General features: G+C 39.2%; 2 protein-coding genes across 2 annotated transcripts; one reads left to right on the forward strand and one right to left on the reverse strand.

The window, feature by feature from the left end:
* The first annotated feature begins 3,343 nt into the window (after positions 1-3,343).
* On the forward strand, positions 3,344-4,363 carry LOC147518091 (uncharacterized). The gene has a single exon (XM_086593815.1). It carries the CDS (start codon positions 3,344-3,346, stop codon positions 4,361-4,363), a length of 1,020 nt encoding a protein of 339 aa, XP_086449941.1.
* Positions 4,364-22,159: 17,796 nt separating this feature from the next.
* Positions 22,160-23,071, reverse strand: LOC147518092 (uncharacterized). The gene has a single exon (XM_086593817.1). The coding sequence runs from the start codon at positions 23,069-23,071 to the stop codon at positions 22,160-22,162; it is 912 nt and encodes a 303-aa protein (XP_086449943.1).
* Between the last annotated feature and the right edge of the window lie 925 nt (positions 23,072-23,996).

Raw genomic sequence — 23,996 nt, forward strand, 5'->3', positions numbered from 1 at the left:
ATCTAGATGCCGACGTTGGCTAGTGAAGCTGCCAAGTACAGGAATACGGGAATATTTGGAATTCCCACTCAATCCCCGTGAAGCCCAACAAAGCCTGACTAGAGCCGAAATTCCCAAAAGAACAGAACCAGTGCAGAACGAGCCCACATATAAAGAAGCAGGAAACTTCCGAAGCTCAAATTGGATAAATCTAGGTGCCGACGTTGGCTAGTGAAGCTGCCAAGTACAAGAATACGGGAATATTTGGAATTCCCACTCAATCCCCGTGAAGCCCAACAAAGCCTGACTAGAGCCGAAGTTTCCAAAAGAACAGAACCAGTGCAGGACGGGCCCACATATAAAGAGGCATGAAACTTCCGAAGCTCAAATCGGATAAATCTAGGTGCCGACGTTGGCTAGTGAAGCTGCCATAGCGACCGGCTGACGAACTTTAACTCAAGGACAAAAAAAGTCGTAAAACGCGCAAAATCGGTAAATGCTTGGACACACTCTGCGGGCCCAGAAGGCATAATGAGTCAGCATAGGCAGGTGGCAAAGGATGGTTTCAATTTGATACCACCTGGCAAGAGAGAAGACACGTACCAATTCAAACCAGGTGGTTTGAATTGAAATGAGCTACAAGACGAAACTTAAAACAGCAAAAAGACGAAAAGTTAAAACAGTTAAAACAAAACTTTGATTCTCAAAGTTTCGAACCATTCAATTAGCATAAGGCCAAAAGCAAATTAAAATCATTCACGGATGGTCATCCTATGATGCCTATAAATATGAGGGGGTGGCCTTCATATATCGTCCTTCAGCATATTAATGCTTTAGCTACGCTTTTTTTTTTTTTTCTTCTTCATTGACTTACATTCCGCCATTTTATTTCAAAGCAGCTTTAATACAAGTAGTTATTTTACCCTTAATAACAGTCATTTCTTTTCTAGTTTAATTTCTGTCCCGCATTTATTTACTTAATGTATACAAAAGTTTTATTATTCCTTCTATGATGATGAGCTAATCCCCTCGGGGGAGGTTATGCTACTCATGTGAAAATCCGGATTGACTCGTTAATATTCTAGAATCACTACTTAGGAATTAGGCATATAATTAACATCCGGTCCCAAAATGACTCGAGATCAGACAAAGTTGAATTTTGATGCCCGAAGATCTCTCGCTAGCGATCTAAAATGTCTCGCGACTTTTGTTGTCAAACAGCTCTCCAATTCGTCCCGATGTGATGTGAACTTGTGCCAGGAGCGGAAATAATATACCAGAGATGAGGTATTATTGAAACTCCTTATGCTAGTGAAATGCGACCTAGAGATGTGGGCATGCACTAGGGATCAATACTCGACGTCATCTCCGAAATGAGACGAATTAGAGATGTAGTGATTTAGTAATAAAAACTGTTGAAAAATGATTCTTGCATGAGCATGATTAACTCTCTCCCTGTTTCTCTACTTTTGTTTACCTACATATAATCGCCGTAGTAATTTATATTATTTGCATTACCGTTATTTTAATTAAAAACCAACTAAAAAGAAACCTAAAAATCCTACTCACTAAAAGTCGTAATTCCAGTTGTGAACCTATCCGAGCCCTAAGGTTTGGACGATCCCTTACTCGACCTATCCTACCAATCCCACGTGAGTAAGGTAACTTGACTAAAACGTACGACTATACGGACGTTGGACTTTGGACTTCGGACTTGGACTGTGGATCTCGGACTTTGGATTGTGGACCTCGGACTTAAGAAAACAAGTAACTGAAACCAATAAACGTGTGTAAAGAGCGTTCTATCATTGAGTACCATGGGGAACTTCTAGATGTGGTCGACAATGTAGTGGAACATGACTTCATGACTTTGGGAAATGGCGTGAATATGCTATTACAATATCCGGCCGATATTGTACACCCACCCGAAGATGCAGCAAGTTTTGACCCTGAAATACTGTACTCTTTGAGGAATGAAAATTTTGATAAAGAGTTATGCGATCAGCGTGTGTTTGCAAATGATGGGGTAGCCAACACTCCCGAACTTGCTGAGTACCATAGGGAGCTCGACTTAATGACATTGGCAGATGGTGTGAATATGCTCTTACAGAATCCGGACGATATTGTACACCCACTCGCAGATGAAACAAATTTTGAAATTGAGGATACAACCATTGAAGAAGATTTGGACGTTAACACAACTGATGGAAAAGTGGTTTGTGCATTGTTCTGAACACCTTTATCTTAAGTTACAAGTATTTTTGCAAGAGTTAACATTGCAGGGTGCGTCTGTTAAACATTGTAATCTACAGTTGCCAATCTCGGCATAAAATTTGCCTGCAGGAGTTATTTTTCCATCCATTCGCACAGAATATGTGATGTTTCTGCCGACTGATTTCTGCAGGGGAAGTAATGGTATACTTCAAGAGTAGGCAAAGGAACAAATTTTCTCACCTTGAAGAAGCAATATATACCATTTGCGAAGACAAAATTCATGCAAAATTTGATGAAATTCCATTGGTAGGGAGGAACTACTCAATACCCACGTGAATGAATTGCCTAGTGACCGCGATAAATGCACAACGCCCGAGAACTGGACTACACATTACCGGAGCCGATGAGGAAGATGAAAGGGTCGTATCATTTGCATCCATCGGCCATAGTCAGCGCTATGGACATGATTTAGAACTAAATCGGAAGCTTCTCCTTTCTCAAGCACCAAGGATGGGTGAACGATGAGGTCTATACCGCTTTGCAAAATATATATGTTGTTGATTCTCTTACCGCTTAGTCACCCTTCCTCTTCCTCTATTTTACCAATGTTTTTTTTTTTTTTTTTTTTTTTTTTTTTTAATTTCCCTTTCGGGTTGTCTCCATCTACATGGAATTACTTTCGGAAGGTGGCACCAAGGAAGGGCAATCTCGGTATAAAACTTCGGGATTCGAAAGTACACTATTATTATGGGACACGCCATTCCGGTTAGTTATGTCACTCTCCACCTCATTCTCATATTTTTAGCAACTGTATTACTTAACAATTGGAATTTTCGAGGTTATACAGTTTCCCTACTTACCTTATATGGAACCCTAGAGGGCAAGTTAAATGATGGAAGTCTGACTACAGAGCAAAAGATTTCAGAAACTGCGTCCCTAATGCCATGGAGCCTGACCATGCTCTTCAGAGATATGGTTTCAGAAAAAAGTGATGTACCCCACGCAACGAAATCTAAAGGAGTAATGATGGCTTTGAGTGTGGGAATGAACAAACACTGGGTTCTTGCTGTTTTTGACTTTTCTACTTGGAAGTGTCTTCTGTATGATTCCTTAGAATCGCGAATGTTTCGACACTCTACCAACTTTGAAGATGATAGGTGCAAAGCTACCTTATGGGTTGTTAGTACATGATCCTCGCATACATACATCGGTCCGCGATTCAGCGAGACAGTGGGAAATTATTCTTACTGACTGCGCTAAACAACATGATTCATGGAATTGCGGTGTTTTCGTACTAGCTTATGCAGATCAGTTGATGCGGGGTGCACATGTCCAATTTGGAAGGGACGCTGCCCATATTAGGATGACAATAGCGAAGGACCTTCTAGATTGTGGAATTACAGAGAGACAGTTTCTTAGCAAAAAGGAAGACGTCCAATCTCTGCGTAAAGAAGGCGTGGTCATTCATAGACTACCAATGAGTAAACCAAACCGAATACTTCTCATTCTTGATCTCAATGGTGTGCTTGTTCACGAAGCTAACAAGCTCGACTCGCCACTCGGATTCGGCCGACACATTCATTTCGGAAAGGCAATTATAAGGAGGCCATTCTGTGATGATTTTCTGAAGTTTTGTTTTGAAAGGTTCTATGTGGGTGTATGGTCATCAAGGAAAAAACTTAATTTGGTCCGTCTGCTCGATTTCATTATGCCCGAAAGAAGGTACCAGTTGGCATTTTGTTGGGACCAATCCCATTGCACTACCACTGAGTTGCACACTGTTGACAACATTGACAAGCCTGTCATGTTAAAAGAACTGGTCAAACTTTGGGATAAGAACGACCCAAATCTTCCTTGGGAGAGGAGAGAGTATAATGAATCAAACACAGTGATGTTGGATGATTCTCCGTATAAAGCATTGTTTAATTCCGCACACACTGCCATATTCCCGACTTCATACGATTTTCAGAATGAAAACGATAATTCCTTAGGACCTGGGGGTGATATTAGGATGTATTTGGAAGGATTAGCGACAAGTAAAAATGTCCAAAAGTACATTGAGCAACATCCTTTTGGCCAGCAAGCTCTTACGGAGAGCGATCCATCTTGGCCACATTATTTGCAACTCATCAATTCTCGTTTGCATGCTCCTTCAGACCCTGGATTGTGAAAATTGGCGAATCATTTTTATTCTTATATACTGTTGTAATTTTTGTTTTGAGTGTTAGACGTTGTTGAAGTACTTGTCTGATTAAGTACTTTGTTAGATGTTGTCGTAGTAAATGAAGCACTTTGTTTTGTAATACTTTTTTGTCCGAGTGTTAGTGTTAGATGTTGTTTGAGTGTTGGTGTTAGATGTTATTTCCCTTTAACCTAGTTTTGCATCTTCCAACGTGGCTTCACTAGTCCACGTGCAACTAACTCACCTTTTATCACTATGAGATTAATCTAACGGTTGTCATTGAGTAACCGTTAGAGAGTCGCTATATCATCTTTGTCAAGAATTGCTTCAAATTTAACCTTTAAAAAGTGGAGCCTTAAAAGTGAGTGAAAACTAAAAAAAAAAAAAATCAAACCGATGTCTTCTTCTTCAACTAATGTTAGTAAGTTCAACATTTTCAAATATTGTCATCTTTTTTCGCTTTTTCTCAAATGTGGGATTTTTCAAATAATTTTGGTGATTTAAGGGGGTATCTAAAATGAGCCATCTAAAATTCTCTTGAAATTATATATTTTTCCCCGATTCAAAGGCCAAATTTATGATGAAGTAGGACATCCAAATTTTATAGATGTCCTTGGGTGTAAACCCCCTGCAAAGATCCTAAATGTGATGGGTTTCTTATGTTGCAGCTCTCTCTAACATCAAGAAATCCCGATAGAAAGTATCTAAAGTGCCTATATGGGAACTGTCAAAGTGGATTAAAATGCCTTGATGAGGCTATTTTAGATGTTAAAAATGATTCAACAAATGGATGTCACAAGTGGGGAGAAACAAGCCACTGGAAGATACAATGCCCATGGAACGATTGTGTCTGCAATAACAAGATGTGTGGTGGAGAGAGGTCACTCAAGACTACTCAATATGGGTTGAACACTGGGAGGAAGTACTTAAAATGCTCACTATGTTTAAGTTTTGAGTGGCTGTCTGATGCAATGAGGGAGGCAAGACAAAAGACTGAAAAATTTGACCCAACGATTGCCATAAAGATGGCACTATCAGACTTTGCAAAAATGTGTCTTAAAAGTAATGTATGCATGAATGAATCAAGATATGAGTGCCATATCCCTGTAATGAATAAACATATAAACATATGAATGCAATTTTCTTAGTTTTTACTTTTTAGCAAAGGCTAATCAAATAATAGTCCTTAATGAAATAGCCTAATCAATGTATGCATGAATGAATCGAGATAACAGTCCTTTAGAGTTCTTGAGCAAAGAATATTCATAGCTCATGACTATGAACATTGATTGTTCATAGTACGTACAATATGGACTATGAGCACTCATTGTTCATAGCTATGAGGTATGAACAATGAGTGTTCATAGCTACCTAACTATGAACAATCATCGTTTTCATAGTCCAATTGTGATATGAACAATTATTGTTCATAGTCCAATTGTATGTATGCAATCAAGGCTACTTTTCATTTCAGACAAATCGAAGTCTTTTGTTGGGTTTGGTTTTTGGTAAATGACCGGTACAATTGATGTAGGGAGGATTCATTGCCGCTGATTTCGCATTAAGTTAACGTAAATGTCATATACTAATTGATTGATTGATTATAGGTTTTCATGGATTTTCATGGCTTAGGTGCAGATGTCTCAATAGTAAATGTAATTGAATTTCGATTGGGACATAGTTGCCATGGAATCTATTTGATTCTGCATTGATTAAACATCTTTCTTTAGTTTCCAAGTCTTGAAGAAGCTTACAATCTTCCTCGATTTGCATCGGCTACTTCAAACTCAGATTGTAACTTTGTCACCGATTATTTACATTGCCAAAATACTTGATGAAGAGAAACACTCTACTGTTTATTAATAGAAAGACTACGCCAATGTAACATTGCTTTGGCGTAAAACTCCACAAATGTCAGCCTTCCAGACGCTTCATGGATCTTGTAATCCTGGCAACTTTAGGAGTGGAATTTGACTCTTCAACACCAAGCTTCCGCTTATTCTCCTTCTTTTGTTTGCCAACGTCAACTACATCTCTTTGTAGTTGCTGCACCGAGGTCCTTCTTGCTGAAAATCTGATGCCCCTTGCAATCGCTTGTTGTTGTACCGCTTGTGTTTCCTTGACAATTGTGGAATTAGGCAATGGAGCTGATGCCTCGTAACATCAAGATATGTGAAAAACAATAAAATACAATTAAGAACACTATATTGTCTTTAGCTATTGGCTAATATATCGATGTCGGAATATACCGAAATAACAAATTGAACTATTTAAGTAAAGAACAAATTCACAAATAACCGACTCTCAAACGGCCGAGAAATATATATATATAGGGAAGGGATCGGTTTACTCACCACAGTTTACTCACTTTCGTACTCTAAATAGCGTGTCGGATCAATTAATCTAATGGCCAGTTTTTTGCTTAGGTGGACAGCCATGTACTTTGTTCAGAAGGAAAATGGCTTTGAGCTTGAGTCTACAACTCGAGCGGAATCTAGTAATGAGTTAAGGTCTTAAGGACAATCATGGGTCCCATTTCTTCTCTCTCCTTCCTTTCCTTTGTTGTTCATACTCAGTGTTCATAGTCCACTAGGAGTATGAACACTGAATGTTCATACTCTTGTTGGGTCGTTGGTACGATCTGATGTGATGGGACGAGCTGAAGTAAGACGCCCCGCCTTTGTGGACACGTGCTCTCAGTGTGTAGAACGGAGGGTACTACTTACACAGCCCCTTTATTTTTTGTAAATCTAGGGTGCATGTGGACATTTGTTGCATGTGGAAAGAACGGTTTTAAAAAGTAAAGATTTGAAAGCATGTGTCCGACAACCGCTTTTTTTTTTTTGAAATAAGGTTTTGGGGGAATGTCTTGCCGAACCGTTTGGGCTGGATTTGTGGGCCCGGTTACGGGGCGATTTGTGGGCGGTAATGATTTAGGTTTTGGGAACACGAAACGCTTTTGATTGTCTCGAGGTGTTTGGGCAGTTGAGGGTTTTGACTTGTCTTTTGTGTGTGAGTGGTCCGGATGACATACACCCTCGCACCATAGATTTACCCAAATACCAAAAAGAAATAGAGAAAGAAAGAGAAAAGAAAAACTTCTCGTCCCAACTTGAAGCGTGTTTCGCCTTTCAACTTTACAAATTTGAGCTTTCTTTCTTTCTTTGATTGTGCAATGTCTATGACTAGTGATAGTTTGAGTGGTGGGGCTGAAGTTAATGAATGGAGCGAGAGAACTGTAAGTGAGTAGTGGTGATGAGGCTTCGTCATCTTCCTCTTTGGAGACGGTGGATGGGAGTATGGACTATGAACACTCATTGTTCATAGCTCATAGCTAGTTCAACAATGAGTGTTCATAGCTACCGAACTATGAACAATCATTGTTCATAGTCCAATTGTGATATGAACAATCATTGTTCATAGTCCAATTGTGGTATGAACAAAGAATATTCATAGCTCATGACTATGAACATTGATTGTTCATAATACGTACTGTATGGACTATGAACACTCATTGTTCATAGCTCAACGCCCATTTATTTAAAAGACCCTAAATTATATGTCGGTTGAGACATTTCTGCATAAGAAAGAGGCGAATGTAATCGCCGCTAAAGTTGCTCCGAATCTATATTGAAGAAGGTCAAAGACGCGAAGGATGTCCAATAATAGATGAGGCGTGTTGCATGCATGCATGTGTGTGTGTGTCCGTGTCAATGTAACTTAGGTTATATATTTTTTATGAGTGGCCGAGATGTAATGGCGCACCATACATCTCGCGCACCATAGATTTAACCTTTTGTTTTTGTCACTATTGCAGGATATGACCTATTGCAAATCCATCCTTAATGAATTTGGTTTGGAAATGCCTATTTATACAACTACCCAGGCAAATTGTCTTATTCTAGTGTTCATCTCAACTTTGGATTTCCATGGTAAAACATATACCGGTACTCCCGCCAGGAGCAAAAAGGCGGCAGAACAAATGGGTGCACGTTCTGTTATCAAGTTAATCGAGTGAGTGGAGCGAACGATCAGTTCTTTATGTTTTGATTCATGTTGATTAGATTTGTGGTTACATGGATTTTACTTTAACTACCTCTTAGATGATACTAGTATACTGCGCATGGCAGTGGGGAGTGAGCGGAGCTGGGGAGAGAGAGAGAGTTGGGTGAAGGAGAAAGGGTATTGGGGCGAAGAAAAAAATGAGAGAGAAGTTGAGGACAGGCAGAAACCAACCAACCAACTAGGTTTTGTCCATACCACCCCCTTCGCCAAGATCGTTAAGCTCCGCCACTCGATTAGTAGTATATCGCGTGGGCAGGGGGAGGAGTGCGGAGCTGTGGGGAGAGAGAGAGAGTTGGGTGATGCAGGGGAGAGGGAGAGATGGGTGAAGGAGAAGGAGAAAAAATGAGAGAGAAGTGAGGACAGACAGACAGAAACCAACCAAGTTAAGTTGGTTTTTGTCCGCATAGCCCTTCCTTCCAAAATCGTTTTTGTCTTCCTCACTCGATCATGCAATTAGACCTGTTTGTTGGAGTGCTTTGAGTTCGCTTATTGAAGTAATTTGCAGGTACTGAGGCGGGATCACTTCTATCTCAATTCATCAAATCCAAAAGGAAAGTTTTTGATTCATTGCCCAAAGTCAGTAAGAACGCAATGTTGCCAATGGTTCCGTGTTCAAAGAAATCTACACAAATTAGAGATGGCCCAGAAATAGATTTGGATGTCCAACCCTAAACAGATGCATACATTCCGAAGCACTCATTTACATTATGGAAAACATTAGGGAAAAAGGACCCAAAACATTAGCACTTGCATAAACTAGTCAGATGATAACGACAGTAACCATCACATCTACAAATATCCCAACATTAAACAAACAAGCAAATGTAACCCCACAACTAAATTGAATTATTTTCTTCACAATGCCCACCGAAGAGGCTACCATGTTACACATTTTCAAGACGAACTATCTGATGAAGTGTCGTCTGAGCTGTTTAAGTATGCACTCCAGCTTAAGACAGTGCAAATCCAACTGCCTCCTTCTTTGGTGTGCAAGGGCCAACTCTGCAGTCACAAATTAAGGGAACAAGTAATAAATACAATAAGAATGTCCATCTACACACAATATACAGATTAAACATGACAATGAATACACCTCCACATACCAATAAGGGTAACTAATGGTTCTTTTTTTGAAAAAGTTATGGGGTTAAGGCCCCCACCGATTTATATTGCAAAAGGGTAAACCTTACAAGCCTCCCTAAGAGTTAGATCATTATAAGGAGGCACACAAAGACGCAAATCAACATACTATAAGCCTAACATACCTGAGATCACTAGACATGCTACAATCGAACCCTAAGAAAGTAGAGCTAGAAATCCTACTTTCTAGTCATGATTTCCTTTACAATCTTAGGATGATCTTTCCTAAGATGAGTCTACGCTTTCTCATAATTACAAAAGAAACCTTCGCAAGTACAACACACATAAGTAAGTCCCAAAGTGTTATCCCAAAACTCTTTTGTGTAGTCCTCAAGATGTCTCATCTTTTTGTTTTTGGTTAACAACTTAACCTTCTTCATCATTGCAAGTGTAGGCTCTATTTCTCCTGAAGAACACTCTTGATCCTTTTGCTTCTTTTTGGCTTCACAAAGAGTCCATTGATTCTCGGTCACTGCATACTTTGATGTGCTCTTAGGCAATGCAAGCGTTGGACCATCCCCAAACAACTCAGATTCACTCTCTGAGAGATCGTCATCTACATCCTCATTTCCAACAACTAACCCTTCATACATGTTTCTGCATGTATGAAGGGTTAGTTGCTGCAATGTAGGGTAACTAATGGTTCTTGCTGCAATGTAGGGTAACTAATGGTTCTTGCTGTAATGTAATGACCATAAACGACAATGAAAATAACTAATGTACAACTGTCGATGATGCAATATACCCTAGCAATAACTACACCAAGACATCTCATGATACACCCAGACATCTCATGATACAATGTCATTGCCAAACTCGACAATGAAAATATGAAAATAAACTAGTATACTGCTAAGCAGTGGGGGTGAGCGGAGTGGGAGAGGAAGATGGAGGAGTGGAGATGGAGAAGGAGGAGTGGAGATTTAGAGTGTCTGGAGAGGGAGAGGAAAAGGGAGAGTGAGAGAGACGAAGAGAAAAAACAGAAGGGAAGAGATGAGGACAGACAGACAGAAACCAACCAAGTTGGTTTTTGTCCGCATAACCCCCCCTTCTCCCAAAATGTTCGCTCCGCTCACGGATAAAGAAGCACTGTCGTCACAATATAGTGAAAATGACCTTCTTAAGCGCTCGCGGAGGGAGGAATTCTTGTGGGGGTTGTTCATCATGGAAAACAGGGCTCTCGTAATATCTGGGAATGTCAAACTTAGAAAGCAACTCACAGGAAGACACGAAAGAATCTAACCTGCAAAACCGCATCTCAAATGCCCATTGGCATGCAACCGGCGAAAGTAAACCTCTCATAACAACATTCCTTTTGGCATAACCATTATCAAACCTCGCGATAAAGGACTTTGCGAGCATTTGTTTGCATCTCAGACTTTCTTTTTATCGCCGCTTACAGTCTTTATTTATCATGACAGGTTGCACACAATTTGAAGTTGTCCATTTTCAATCTCACCAAATCCAACTCCAAACTCTCCAACAGTCACGTTTCATTTCTAAAACATACTTCACCAAGAATTTAACATCAAATCCCCAAGACGTAAGCAAATCTAAGTCACTCACAATATTGGAAAATCTGTCCCACTCTCAATAAATCATATCCAAAGTCAGTTGGTACAACCAGTTCACTGTGACTTTGAATATTTCCAACATGTGGGCTCGGGTTTCTAAATCCACACAGTGAGGTGATTGTGGATGACACTGTCAGAACAACCTAAAACTGTTACTGTTCACCATACCAACAATCTCTTTAGAACTCTTACCCACCAGAAATGTCCCTATGTCAACATGCCATCTCCACATTCTGTTTGCCCTAAATCTACCCTCCTTCCTCCTATAAGATTCAAGGCCATTTTCATATTCGAAATCCACCACAGCCATTACAATAGGACATCCACAAAATAAGCTAAAAGATAGACGACAATGAAACTTAATTAGGACGACAAGTACTAAAGGTATGAAATGAAGATGATCCCCCAACCAACAACAATAAATAGCCTAAAAGAAACACAGGGCATTCCTACTTTCCCATAACTCCCTAATCATCATTATACTGTAGATATTTGTCCTTCTCCTTCAGCATCATTACTCTTATTTAGCACTGCCCCAAATAATAACCAAGGACTAGGAACTAAACCAGCAAAACTCCTAATATCATCCCACACTGCTTTCCTCTTACAAGAATAAGGATTACCATATACAAAAGTAAAAAACCATTCTATACTAGAATTAACATTTGAAATTTTACCTGTGATATGGTTCAAATGTGCTCCCATAATTTTCTCTCCTCCTCCGTAACTTCCTTCGATGTTTCCACCTCTTCACTATCATTCGACCACAGACGTATAGAGTGTTTCTATCCTAGCATCGCCTCATAGTCCGCAGATACCAAAGTAGGATCCCCATAAGCAAAATAGGGTTGATTACTTGGTAGAGTACTTTTCTTCAGATTCACAGTACTCCACAAAAGTCGCCTCCTCCACTATCATCCTCCCTCCACTTTTACTCTGTTCCATGTCCCTTGATTTTGGTTTCTTCCCCGCTAGCATTGTTCGAGCCCTCGATTTTGACTCTATAACCACCACTTCTCTTTCTTTTGATCTCTATTCCTTTCTCGATAAGTAACCCTCATTTTCTTACCCTCCCTTACTTCATCTTGCTCATCATACCCTTCCATCTTCCTATTGTTTCTCCTCGTTCAGCAGTGTTTAGCTTTGACTCCTCCTTTTTTCTCCTCGTAAACCATCTTCCCAAAGTCTTCTAATTTTTCTAGCTTCCCTATCATCCACCTTTTTCATATTTTTTTTTTATCTCTACCCTTACTTCCTTGTTGATCCTGTGGAAAAATGTCCCTTGCCTTCACCATTTTTCGCTTTTTTTTGTGCACTTGGTATGCCTTTAGCTCTAATCTAGAGGACGCTTGGAAGTTTGACTGTTCCCCTTCGAGATATTTTCTTCCAGCGAGATTTCTAACCCAAGCCAATTATTCAAGGGCTAACGATTTTGGCGTATGGGGGGGGCTATCTTGGACAAAAACTAACTTAACTTGGTTGGTTTCTGTCTGTCTGTCCTCACTTCTCTCATTTTTTCTTTTTCTCCTTCACCCACATGGCCCAGCACAAAAAAAATGTTCGACTTCGACTGCTGTCAGGGCAGGCTTCCACCTCGAGCTCCCCTCCTCTGCCAACCTCATAATTTCCCACAACACTACTCTCTCTCTCTAGTCTCTACTGCTTACAAGCTCCGCGGGTAATTCTCTTGAAACTTCTCTTTTTTTTTGGCTAAATCTACTGTGTGCGAGATGTATCATGCGCCCTCACATCTGGGCCACTCACACACAAAGGTGAGGGTGTATTTCACCAAAGAAGTACTGATACAAAGGCCCATACATCTCGCGTACCATAGCTTTTTTTTTTTCTTTTTTTCCCCTACAAATTGCCTTCTCGTTGCACACACAGCCCTTAAACAGTAAACAGAGAGTCTGAGCCCTCTTGGTCTTGAGTCACCCTAGTTTTGTAAAGGGTTCTTAGTTACCCTCAGGTTTAGCTATTGTGTCCAGCCTTGCATCCGGTTTAGGTTCTACACAATCTTGTACCCATTCCTCCAGATGTAGCCCATCCAGAACAGCTTCAAACCTTGATTTTTGCATCTTCCAAACATGAGTCTGACTCTTCATGGTGCCAATACATACCCACCAAATTGATATTGATTTTAGCATCTTCCAAATACGGCCACCCATTACTGCTACTGAAAGATTTGAATCAAGGTGCAAACAATCGAATCGCGAGCTTTAATTTTGCAACAATGAAGGTAATTTACGATAAATTTTGAGCATTTTATTGAGTCTATATGCACATATAGATAATTTTGCAACTCATCTGATTTTGAAATGTGGAATTCTTGTACTTTTTTTTTTAGTCTTGAAATCAACGCCCTCAAGAAATAGTCTCGAAATATGATAGACTTTGTTTTGTTTAATAATGCCGCACATTGTTCATTTGAGTTGCTATCAATGCTTCTTCCCTCTCCTCTTTTTTTCTTTTTGTTGGTGAGTCCGGATACTCGTAGTATAAGAATTTGAGCTATCGATATCTAATAATGAGTATTTGCCGGGAATGTGGTGGGCATGGTGGTAGTGGCGCGATGGTGCTAATGCTTTGGTGTTGGATCCGAGGTGTCGTGTGGAAGTAGTGGAGGTAATGAAAGGTGGACACTAGTCATTGGTCTCTAGTACAAAACTCATAATAGAAGCGGACCAACACACCAAGACAAAGATATTGGTAGGCAATAAGTTCTTGTCTTTCCTCGCCACCATATTCCAGTTTCATGACGCACGTACTACACTACTTAAAACCTGACGTACTGACCTTTTATCTCTCTTTTTGCACTTTTCTTGAGCTTTCATTAATGTGAAAACTTTGTTGTTTCAACTCTCCGAATTAGTATATATTTGAGTTGTTGACCGCAGTTGAATGTCGGTTATTGTGATCAACTTGGACACTCGGCTATTGAGTGCCAATTTATGTGCTCTCCTTGTAAGGAAGCTGCATGTGATGGTATCCGATTGTTCGCATATCGCAAAACAGAAAATAATCGGGAAGGAAGTACTTGAAGTGCCAGCATTCAACATATAGAAGTTATCTCGCAATGGTTGGATGAAGCTGCTCTTTGTGAAAAAAATTCTGGGATTGGATCAAGCTCATCAACAAATGAATGCTTTAAGTGTGGTCAAGCAGGCCATTGGATGGCAGAGTGCCCATGGGTAGACTGTCATTGCATTCAAAATGACTGTAAGGGAAGGAGGATCTGTAAAACTACCAAGAATGGATTAAATGTTGGAAAGAAGTACTTGAAATGCAAGAGCTGCAAGGGATTTGAATGGCTTGAAGATGCACTGAAGAGGGAGTCAAGACAGAAGAAAACCACTTTGACTGCGGAACCCATCGTTACCCTAAAAATGACTCTGTCAGAATTTTCAAAACTCAATATAAATGGATGCACATGTACTCAAAATTGTATGTAAGGCTAGTTCATTGTATGTAAGACTAGTTCTTCCCGTGTACTCTATTTGAAACTCAAGTCGGTTTACTCCCTTGTTCTTTTTCCTTAGTTAAATTAATTGAGGAAATTAATTTCCTTAAGTTTGTCAGAAATTTTCCTTGTAAACTAATGAAACTCGAGTATGTCAGAAAATTTCCATCAATTTTGAGCAACTCTAGTCAGTTTACTCCAATTTGTTGTGGTTTTGAACTTTTGGCTTGTGTTGGATTATTTTGGCCTGTTCAATTACATACCCTTCTATCAAGTAGACTATGAGCGAGGCAATCTAAGAAGGAAAAGATGGAATTGGAGAAGTATGCCATCGAGCTCCAAGTGCAAAACGAGTCGAGTCGAGTTGAGCTCGAGCTATTAGTAGCACTGGACAAGTTGAGCTTCAGCTTCAATGTTAAGCTCGAAGTCTAATTTGAGTCAAGCTTCTGCATGTGTGAGTCGAGCTTCAGTATAGCAAAACTCGACTCGGGTACTCGGGTAGCTCGATGACCAGCCCTATGAATATTCTTTGTTCATACCACAATTGGACTATGAACAATGATTGTTCATAGTCATGAGCTATGAACATTCTTTGTTCATATTCCAAATGGACTATGAACAGTGATTGTTCTTGGTTCGGTAAGCTATGAACACTCATTGTTCATAGCTCATAGCTATGAACAACGAGTGTTCATAGTCCATACTGTACGTACTATGAACATTGAATGAACAATCAATGTTCATAGTCATGAACTATCGCCATACGAGGCAATAATTCGTAAAATATCGATATCGGTTTGCTAAAAAACCGGCATATATCGTCATATTTCGCGGCAGTGCAGGACTATAACATAATTTATGTCATACGTCAAAGTTATGGCACTCCCTGTGACATAATACATTGACTTTTCATATTCGGAACTCTACTGCATGCGGAACAGACACATTGGTACGTGTATGACACCAACAGTGTCATACCCCAAACTCTAATCTCACATTTGGCTCTGTTCGACTCTTTAGCGCCGAACAGAAGAATTTCAACATATGTGATCCACACTGGCAACAGTTTGTACGTACAATAGTTAAATGGAAGAGTAACATGTATGATGTATCTGATCAAAACGGTGAGTGGTTCAAACAATTATACCTAGGCTATATGATCCTTGATAATTAATCTGTAACCAAATTTGTTTATCCTCTTTTGTTTGTATTTCGAACTTTTTAATCTTCATTTATTGGACTAAGACCAAGTGCAAACTTTTGGACACTTCGAATGAAATATCAGCAGAGCACAACAATTTTGTTCTCCGTTCGGCTCCATAGTACCGAACAGTACGTATAATTTCCACATATGTCAGAAGCAGTGTCATACTCCACTGACATATCTCTGCCCAACAACAATTACAAGCAAAATTAGTTGCATCCGCTTTATAACCTCCTCTAATAACTTACGCAGTTTAACAACATTAAGGATCTTGAATGAACAAAAAGAGAAGCAATCCCAAAAAAGAAAAGATAGCCAGGCACTCATCTCAAGTCATTTTGTTCCGTTTTCAATGCACCAACAAGGTCGTTTCTTTATATTATCCTGAACCAGAAAAGAGATAATTCACTTCGTTTCTGAGCTTTGATCTTGATTTTCAAATAATCATGGTGAGAAATTCGGAAATCAAGGATCTCCAATGCGCTTTCCCTCTAGGTGATGGTAATCAGATTGAAGAAAATACGAGATGGAAGCGGAGAAATAATGAAACAAATCGGTCGTAGCTCTTACGAAAACCAAGCAAAAAAGAGAGAATGCAACGGAAGATGACAAAATCTCGGTGGTGGACTATGGAAAGGATGAGCGGAATTTTAAAAGCTTGGCTTTCACAGGTAAAATAGGATCTTTTCAAGAAACAAAGGTAAAAATGGTTACTGTCATCGATCTTCTCACAAGTGATGAGGAGAGTAATAGTGAGACGGAGGAGGACAAAACGAATGCAAAAAAGGCTAAAGGGAAGGTAGTGGTGGATTATCCTGATACCTTGATGAATCAAGACGGGGAGTCTGAGGAGGACGAACCATGGGAGGACTGCGAATTTGATACGTTCCAGTGCACTGAGGATTTACCCCAAGCCAAGATTCTCGAAAAGCTAGGAGAAGGTAGCCAGAGAGTGAAAGTGGGGGGACTTTTACTATACTCATTACTAGTTTCAGCTCTTGAGTTCTCGACTCAAGCTCAAAGCCATATTCCTTCTGAACAAAGTACATGGCTGTCCACCTAAGCAAAAAACTGGCCATTAGATTAATTGATCCGACACGCTATTTAGAGTTCGAAAGTGAGTAAACTGTGGTGAGTAAACCGATCCCTTCCCTATATCTATATTTCTTCGGCCGTTTGAGAGTCAGTTGACTGTGAATTTGTTCTTTACTTAAATAGTTCAATTTGTTATTTCGGTATATTAGAGGACATCTGATATATTTGACAAAGACAATCTAGTGTTCTTAATTGTATTTTATTATTTTTCACATATATATACTGATGTTCTGAGGCATCCAGCTCCATTGCCTAATTCCACAATTGTCAAGGAAACACAAGCGGGTGCAACGACGGTCGCGAGGGCATCAGATTTTCAGCAAGAAGGACCCCCGGTTGAGAAGTTTGTGAATGGACGTGGCCTTTAATGCTAGGCGCGAAGAGGAACAAAGTTGATGGGAAGTGTTTGTGTTGGTACTGATGCAATGCTAATGGGTACACCATCTAACTTGATTACACTGATCTAAATGAAGGAAACTGTGCCAGCAAACAATCTCATCTAAAGTACTTCCCACATGGTCTACATATAAGTTACTAGGTCAATTAGATCATTTGGTGCCTCTTTAGCATATCATTCTATAATTTTGATTGTAATGATTACATTACCAATTACATACTCCCTATTTTCTGCATATGTCAGTTAACTAGAACCACTTACCACGTCCTAACCTAACACGCGCCCAAAATGCCAATCCTAGTTGAAATCGTACATATGAATTCTCTACTCTTAGCATAGTTTAGTTTGTAATATGTTGGTGATGGCAAAATAGATACTCATGAGACTAGTCAAAATTGAGTGACCATTTCTTTAGATTAAATCGAAGTCATAAAGCGACCAAGCAAGAGTTAGGCATAAGAGGATCACAGGGCACAGGCATTATCTTAAGTTATGCGCACATACATGCATTCCTTCAAAATTATACATACATGCCAAAATTCAGAGAAGTAATTGTGTATAATTCGAGGAGTTCGAGATCCTGCACAAAAATTATTTGCTAGGTTTTCGGTTTAGGGCCTATTTACAGTTTATAGCAGTATAGCATATAGTCATCAAAATATCTATATTGTACCCCTCGATGCCTATTTATTTTTTTTTCGATAATCTAGGAAATAATATCTGCAATGAAAGTGAAATGTTCCATCGCTCTCTGAACAAAGTAAGTAACAATTTCAACAAATCCCCCTCAAATCAAATCCATGCAATCACTCAAATTTCCCTCCGTCTCGACCACGCCAACAAATTTTCATTTCCTCTTATCATAATCCCTCTATGAAACTTCCAATACTCCTCCCATCAGAAAAGTCGAAACCGTCCCTCACTTTTTCGATAAACACAAAACCTCCCTCACACTCCACCGAAAGCACCACGTCCGCCACCACCACCAAGTGTCTTAGAACCCACCATCTCCACCGCCTAAAGTCACGTTGTTTTGGTAACATGTTTTCTTCTTATATCTTACATATTTTTACCTAAACTTGTATCACGAAAATTCACGTATTGCCTATTAACTGTTAAATACAAATAAAAAACGTTTCACAAGCATGCACTAAGCTGGAATTGATGGTACAATTGATAAAATTTTCAAGGTTTTTTGTGATTTGGCCACTAGGGTATGTTTTCAAATTATTAGTAGTTTTGTTGTTGTGATAATGTCTCGGGTATTTCCCCTACTATGAAATTGAGAAAAGAGTCACTAGCGTCAAGAATTAAAGTATTTATGGAGAGTTGCTAACTTATGTCTGATTCATGAAGTAATATATCATATTCTTTCGCACCATCAGCTTCTATCAAAAACCAACATTTTAAATAATGAAGTAGCAACTGACATAGGATATCCGAACAAACAAGTGCTTGCTACCATACCATAGTTAGCAATTCGGCAAATTTGTCGTTTAATTCTTTTTTTTGCTGGAAACTAAGCTTTATTTATATAAAGATAATTCTAAATTTACCAAGACCCTAATCATCATATGTGATATCTCTAGCCGCAAAAATAGGTGCTCTAAACTGAGGCAAGAATTCTAAATTATCTAAAGTTCACATCGAGGTTTCAGCAGTGGGTTGTTGCCTCCAAGAATCCTTGGCCGCCAAATTCGTAGCGTAAGATGCAAAGCTATCGGCACAAGAGTTTCCTTCTCTATAACACCAAATTAATCTTATACTCCTCAAAGGTGGTTAGCAAGGAAATAATCTCAATACTGATTTTTCTTAATAGCCAATGTAGCTCCAGCTCCCCATCATTAAGAGCTTTGAATAACAGTTGCAAATCCGTCTCCAAGATTACTTTTCTGATTTGAAGTCTGCCCAACAATTTAATCCCATAGAGCATAGCAAGGAACTCTGCAAGGTTGTTTGTAGTATGTAGTAACGGTATTGCTGCCCCCATGATGAAGTGTCCATTAGCCTTGCGAAGAACACACCCCGCACCTCCAAATCCTGGATTTCCAATAGCTGCTCCATCTGTGTTTAATTTTTCCCAATCATCACTAGGGGGATGCCATTTAACATATAAAGTAATAGTCAGTCGCTGAAGTCCCTCTGCCAAAATATTATGTAGTATTTGCATCATACCATGAATCTTCTTGACATAAAGAATAGGATTTGGTGTGCTATGATTGAATCTCAAATCGTTTCTCGCCAGCCAAATATGCCATAAGCCCATACCCAGCAAGCAAACTTGCGCAGTTCCGTCATGTTTTGTCTTGACATTATCAAGCATCTTAAACATTCTTAAAGGAAAAACCTGCGTAGTAGAGTAACTCACATCTGTCACCATCTCTATACAATTAATACCACACTGAACGGCTTTTGCAAAGTTGCACTCAAAGAAAACACGCGTCTCCGGAGCAATCTCACATAATGTACACTGATAATACACATGAAAATGGACGGATGCCAAATGATCCACAGTCGGGATGACACCCTGCAAGCATTGTCACAAGAAAAATATGATTTTAAACAGTAACTTTAGTTTCCATATAAATTTAAACAGAGCACTCTGCTCCCCCTCGCCATTGTTCGCATGATTCACCAATTGAAGGCACCCATTATAAGCCGATTTAACCGAATAGCACCCCGAATTGGTCCACTTCCATTCTAATTTATCCGTTTCATTTGTGTGAAACAGAGGAATTGAAGCAATATAATTCTATTGACAAAAGCAGCCAGCCAATAAGTACTTTAGTAATTCTAACTTCCATGTTATGTTTCCCTTATCGATAAAATCAGCAACTAACTCCAACGGGTAGTTCTGAGGCTTTAAAGGCATCGTCATGTTATTATCTGAATTTAGAACCCAACAATCCTCCCACGCATTAACAAATGCACCAGTTGCTATATTCCAAATACCACCTGCGCGAATCACCCTCCTCATAGCACATAATTGTTTCCACATGATAGAATCCGAACTTTTTATTCTTGCTTTGAGGAAACTTGTTGAAGGAAAATATTTACCCTTCATTTGTGTTGCCCATATAGATTTTTGCTGTAACAAATCCCATACCTTTTTTTTGCAAAGAGAGCATAATTTTGGAGTTGAAGATCTTTAACACCAAGTCCTCCATTGAACTTTGCAGTACAAGCCAGCCTCCAAGGAAAATAATGCAATTTTCGATCAGTTGGAGAGTGTCCCCAAAGAAAAGATCTTCTAATAACTTCCATATCATCAATGATCTTTGCAGGGAGGATTGCACTAGACATGGCATGCGTCGGTAAGGACGATGAAACTGAATTAACTAAATTTAGTCTACCAGCTTTAGATAAAATCTTTGACTTCCAGCCCGCCAATTTATATTGGAACCGCTACAGTAAAGGAGCAAATTTATGAATGCGGCCTCTACCAGTGAGATTAGGTATCCCCAGATATGTCGGCATGCAGCTTGTGGAAGTCATTCGGAAGGATCTTCGAAGAAAATAGACAATTCTCTGATGTAGCTTGGGATGATAAATAATCTGTTATTTTCTTCTGTTGATTGTTTGGCCCGACACTCGACAATATTCTTTCTACAAATTGTTCAAAAGATATTGCTCATTGAAACCACATTTTCCAAATACAAAAAGATCATCTGCATACATGAGATGTGAAACAAGCTCAGAATACCTCCCCAGCTTGCAATCATGAATTAAACCTTCCCTTTGCATCTTCAGAAAATTTAAGGATAAAATCTCCGTGCAAAGAATGAACAAATACGGAGATAAAGGGTCTCCTTGGCGAAGACCCCTTGTGGGCTTGAAAAAACCATGGGCTGTACCATTTAACAGGATAGAGTAGGACACCTTTTCAACACAAAACATGATACGATTGACCCAATCCATAGGAAAACCAAACTTGATAAGCACTATTTTAAGAAAAGGCCATTCAATTTTATCATATGCCTTCTGCATGTCAATCTTTAAAGCAAATTTTTTTGAATTCCTATTGCCACGCCCCCAAATCTTATGATAGAACTCATTTGCTAAAAGAGCATTATCATGTATACTCCTCTGGGGAAGGAAAGCAGTTTGAAAAGGGTTGATGACTCTTTTAAGAATAGGTCTCAGTCGGTTTACAATGATTTTGGAAATTATCTTGTACACTACATTGGTTAAGCTGATGGGGCAAAAATGTTCAGGAGATGAAGGGTTTGGTATTTTTGGAATTAGAGTAATGAAATAATGGTTTAATTGAAGTGAAAAAACTCCATGACTAAAAAATCTTTTTACTGCATCACAGATCGGAGACCCAACAATGTGCCAAAACTGCTGAAAGAAAATTGCATGATAACCATCCGGCCCTGGCGCCTTGAAAGGATGGAGTTGCTTAAGAGTAAAAAGAATCTCCGCATTATCAACAAGCTTCATAAGACTAGAATAGTCTTCAGGAGAGAGAGCTTGTGTCTCAATATTTAGTACTTCAGAGTTTAGGCAAGGCTCAGAAGTAGTCATTATACCTGCAAAATAGTCCATCAATCGATCACTAATCTACTTCCTCTCTGTAAGTATAATGCCCGTAGGATCTCTAATCCTATGAATAAAAGATTTCTGACGACGACATTTGACCATGGTGTGGAAGAATTTAGTATTTAGATCACCAAACTTGTACCACTCTGAACATGATTTTTGTCCCCAATGAATAGCCTGCTGGACAAGCAAGACATTGTGTTCTTGCATCAGCCTCTGTTCTTCCATAATCAAATCATTCGCTGGGTCCGCACAAGCAATAATACTGTCTTGCACGCCCTAAAGTTCCTGTTGAATATCCTTGAACCTATTTTCTAACTGTCCAAAAATGTGCTTGTTCCACCATATATTGTAAGTTCCGTTGACAGTGTTTCAGTTTGTTGTACAAGTTAAAGGATGGAGAGCCAACAGTATCAACATCAAAAGACAAACGAAATTGTTCTGAGCAGCCACTATCCTGTAGCCACATAGCTTCGAAACGAAAAGGTCTTGAAAGACGATCATGTACATTATCAACTTTAATGATCAGAAACTTATGGTCCGAGCTAGTAGCCATTTCATGATAAACTTTGGTATTTACAAACCTCAACATCCATGCAGCATTAGCCAAACTTCTATCAAGCCTTTCCCAAATTCTACGACGCCCTTTTTGTTTATTTGTCCATGTAAAAGTGTTACCCATGAAGCCCAAGTCGATCAACTCACAACCAGCAACCATATCCCTAAAAGGCATAGCTTTGAAATAATTAAATGGACAACCCCCTTGCTTTTCAGCCTGATTTAGAACTTCGTTAAAGTCCCCCATCACGAGCCATTTAACATCATTATGAGGTTTCAACAAAGAGAAAATAGACCATTGTATCTGCTGAATAGAAAATTTTGGATTCCCATACACACAAGACAAAACAAAGCTTTCATTTATCCCATTCAACATTAATTCCATCTTACAGTGAATAAACCAACTATCTGAGTTCAGCACCTCCACTGTCACAAAACTTTCCCATATTAACCACATACCACCAGCTAGACCAATACTTAGAACCACAAAACAGCCATAATCTCCTAACCTCCTGATCATACTAGTTGCTTTATTTACATTACTACATTTAGTTTCCATTACCAAAATAACAAAAGGCCCAACAATAGCAATCTTCTTTTTAAGCTCCTCCAAAGTCGAAGGCCAACCACACCCTTGACAATTCCAACTTATGAAATTCATGACTTGGGTTGGAGCTGTTTGCAGCCAGTTGCCTTCACCGTCTAACTTCTCTTACGCCTGCCAAATAGGCACAAAGTATTTCCATTTGAAGACATAGAGTTTTCATGGTCCTCCCTGATCATGTTTAGAGGAGTTTTGTGCCTCTGCTCCCTTTCCCTATTGTAGCTTTCCACTGCTTCATTTTGACCTTGGACATAGCTTTCATCAACCTCAGCCGCTTTTCCTTGACTAACTTCCTGTCTTTTGAGTTGATTTGGTTGTCCATCAGCACCTTCTACCTATATAGTAAGATCAAAGGAGCATTATTTTGAGTAGAAGTTTCTACTTGTGAAGCATCATAGTAAGCTTGATGGGGAAGTTTGTTGAACTAGAGTATAGGGAGTTGGGTGGTGAAAACCATTGAATCAGGAAACTAGTTTTCTATGTTAACAAGGTTGTCATTGATCATCCATTCTCCATTGAAATGCTGACCAGTTCCCAAATTTGACTAAGGGGTGTTAATTTCCATTAGCATTGGCCCTTTTCCTTTACCCTGCATACCTTGAGTGTAACCACCTTCATTTGGCCCTTTCGTTGCAACATACTGACCTGCTTCTTTTTGTGTATGTAGATGATATGTGGATGATGTAGATAGATGATGGTCGTTGAACAAAATAGAAGCGTATCAAAACCTAATTATCCCTCAATAAGTAAAGGATGAGTAGGGTATCGTTCAACTTTTAAGTGTATGTTTATATGAAAGACAGGACTAGAAAGGGGGTTTGAGGGATTAAAAACTATGATTATAGATATTATAGATATTATAGATTCTAATGCTAAACTAAACTAAACTAAACTATTGAGAATTTATAAGAGAGAGAATTTAAGAGATTAGAATCCACCAATACTTTTGATTCAATAACCTTTTGCTTCATGGTTGTTCTCA

The sequence above is a fragment of the Coptis chinensis genome, chromosome 2 (assembly GCF_015680905.1).
Source record: "Coptis chinensis isolate HL-2020 chromosome 2, ASM1568090v1, whole genome shotgun sequence".
Lineage (NCBI taxonomy): Eukaryota > Viridiplantae > Streptophyta > Magnoliopsida > Ranunculales > Ranunculaceae > Coptis > Coptis chinensis.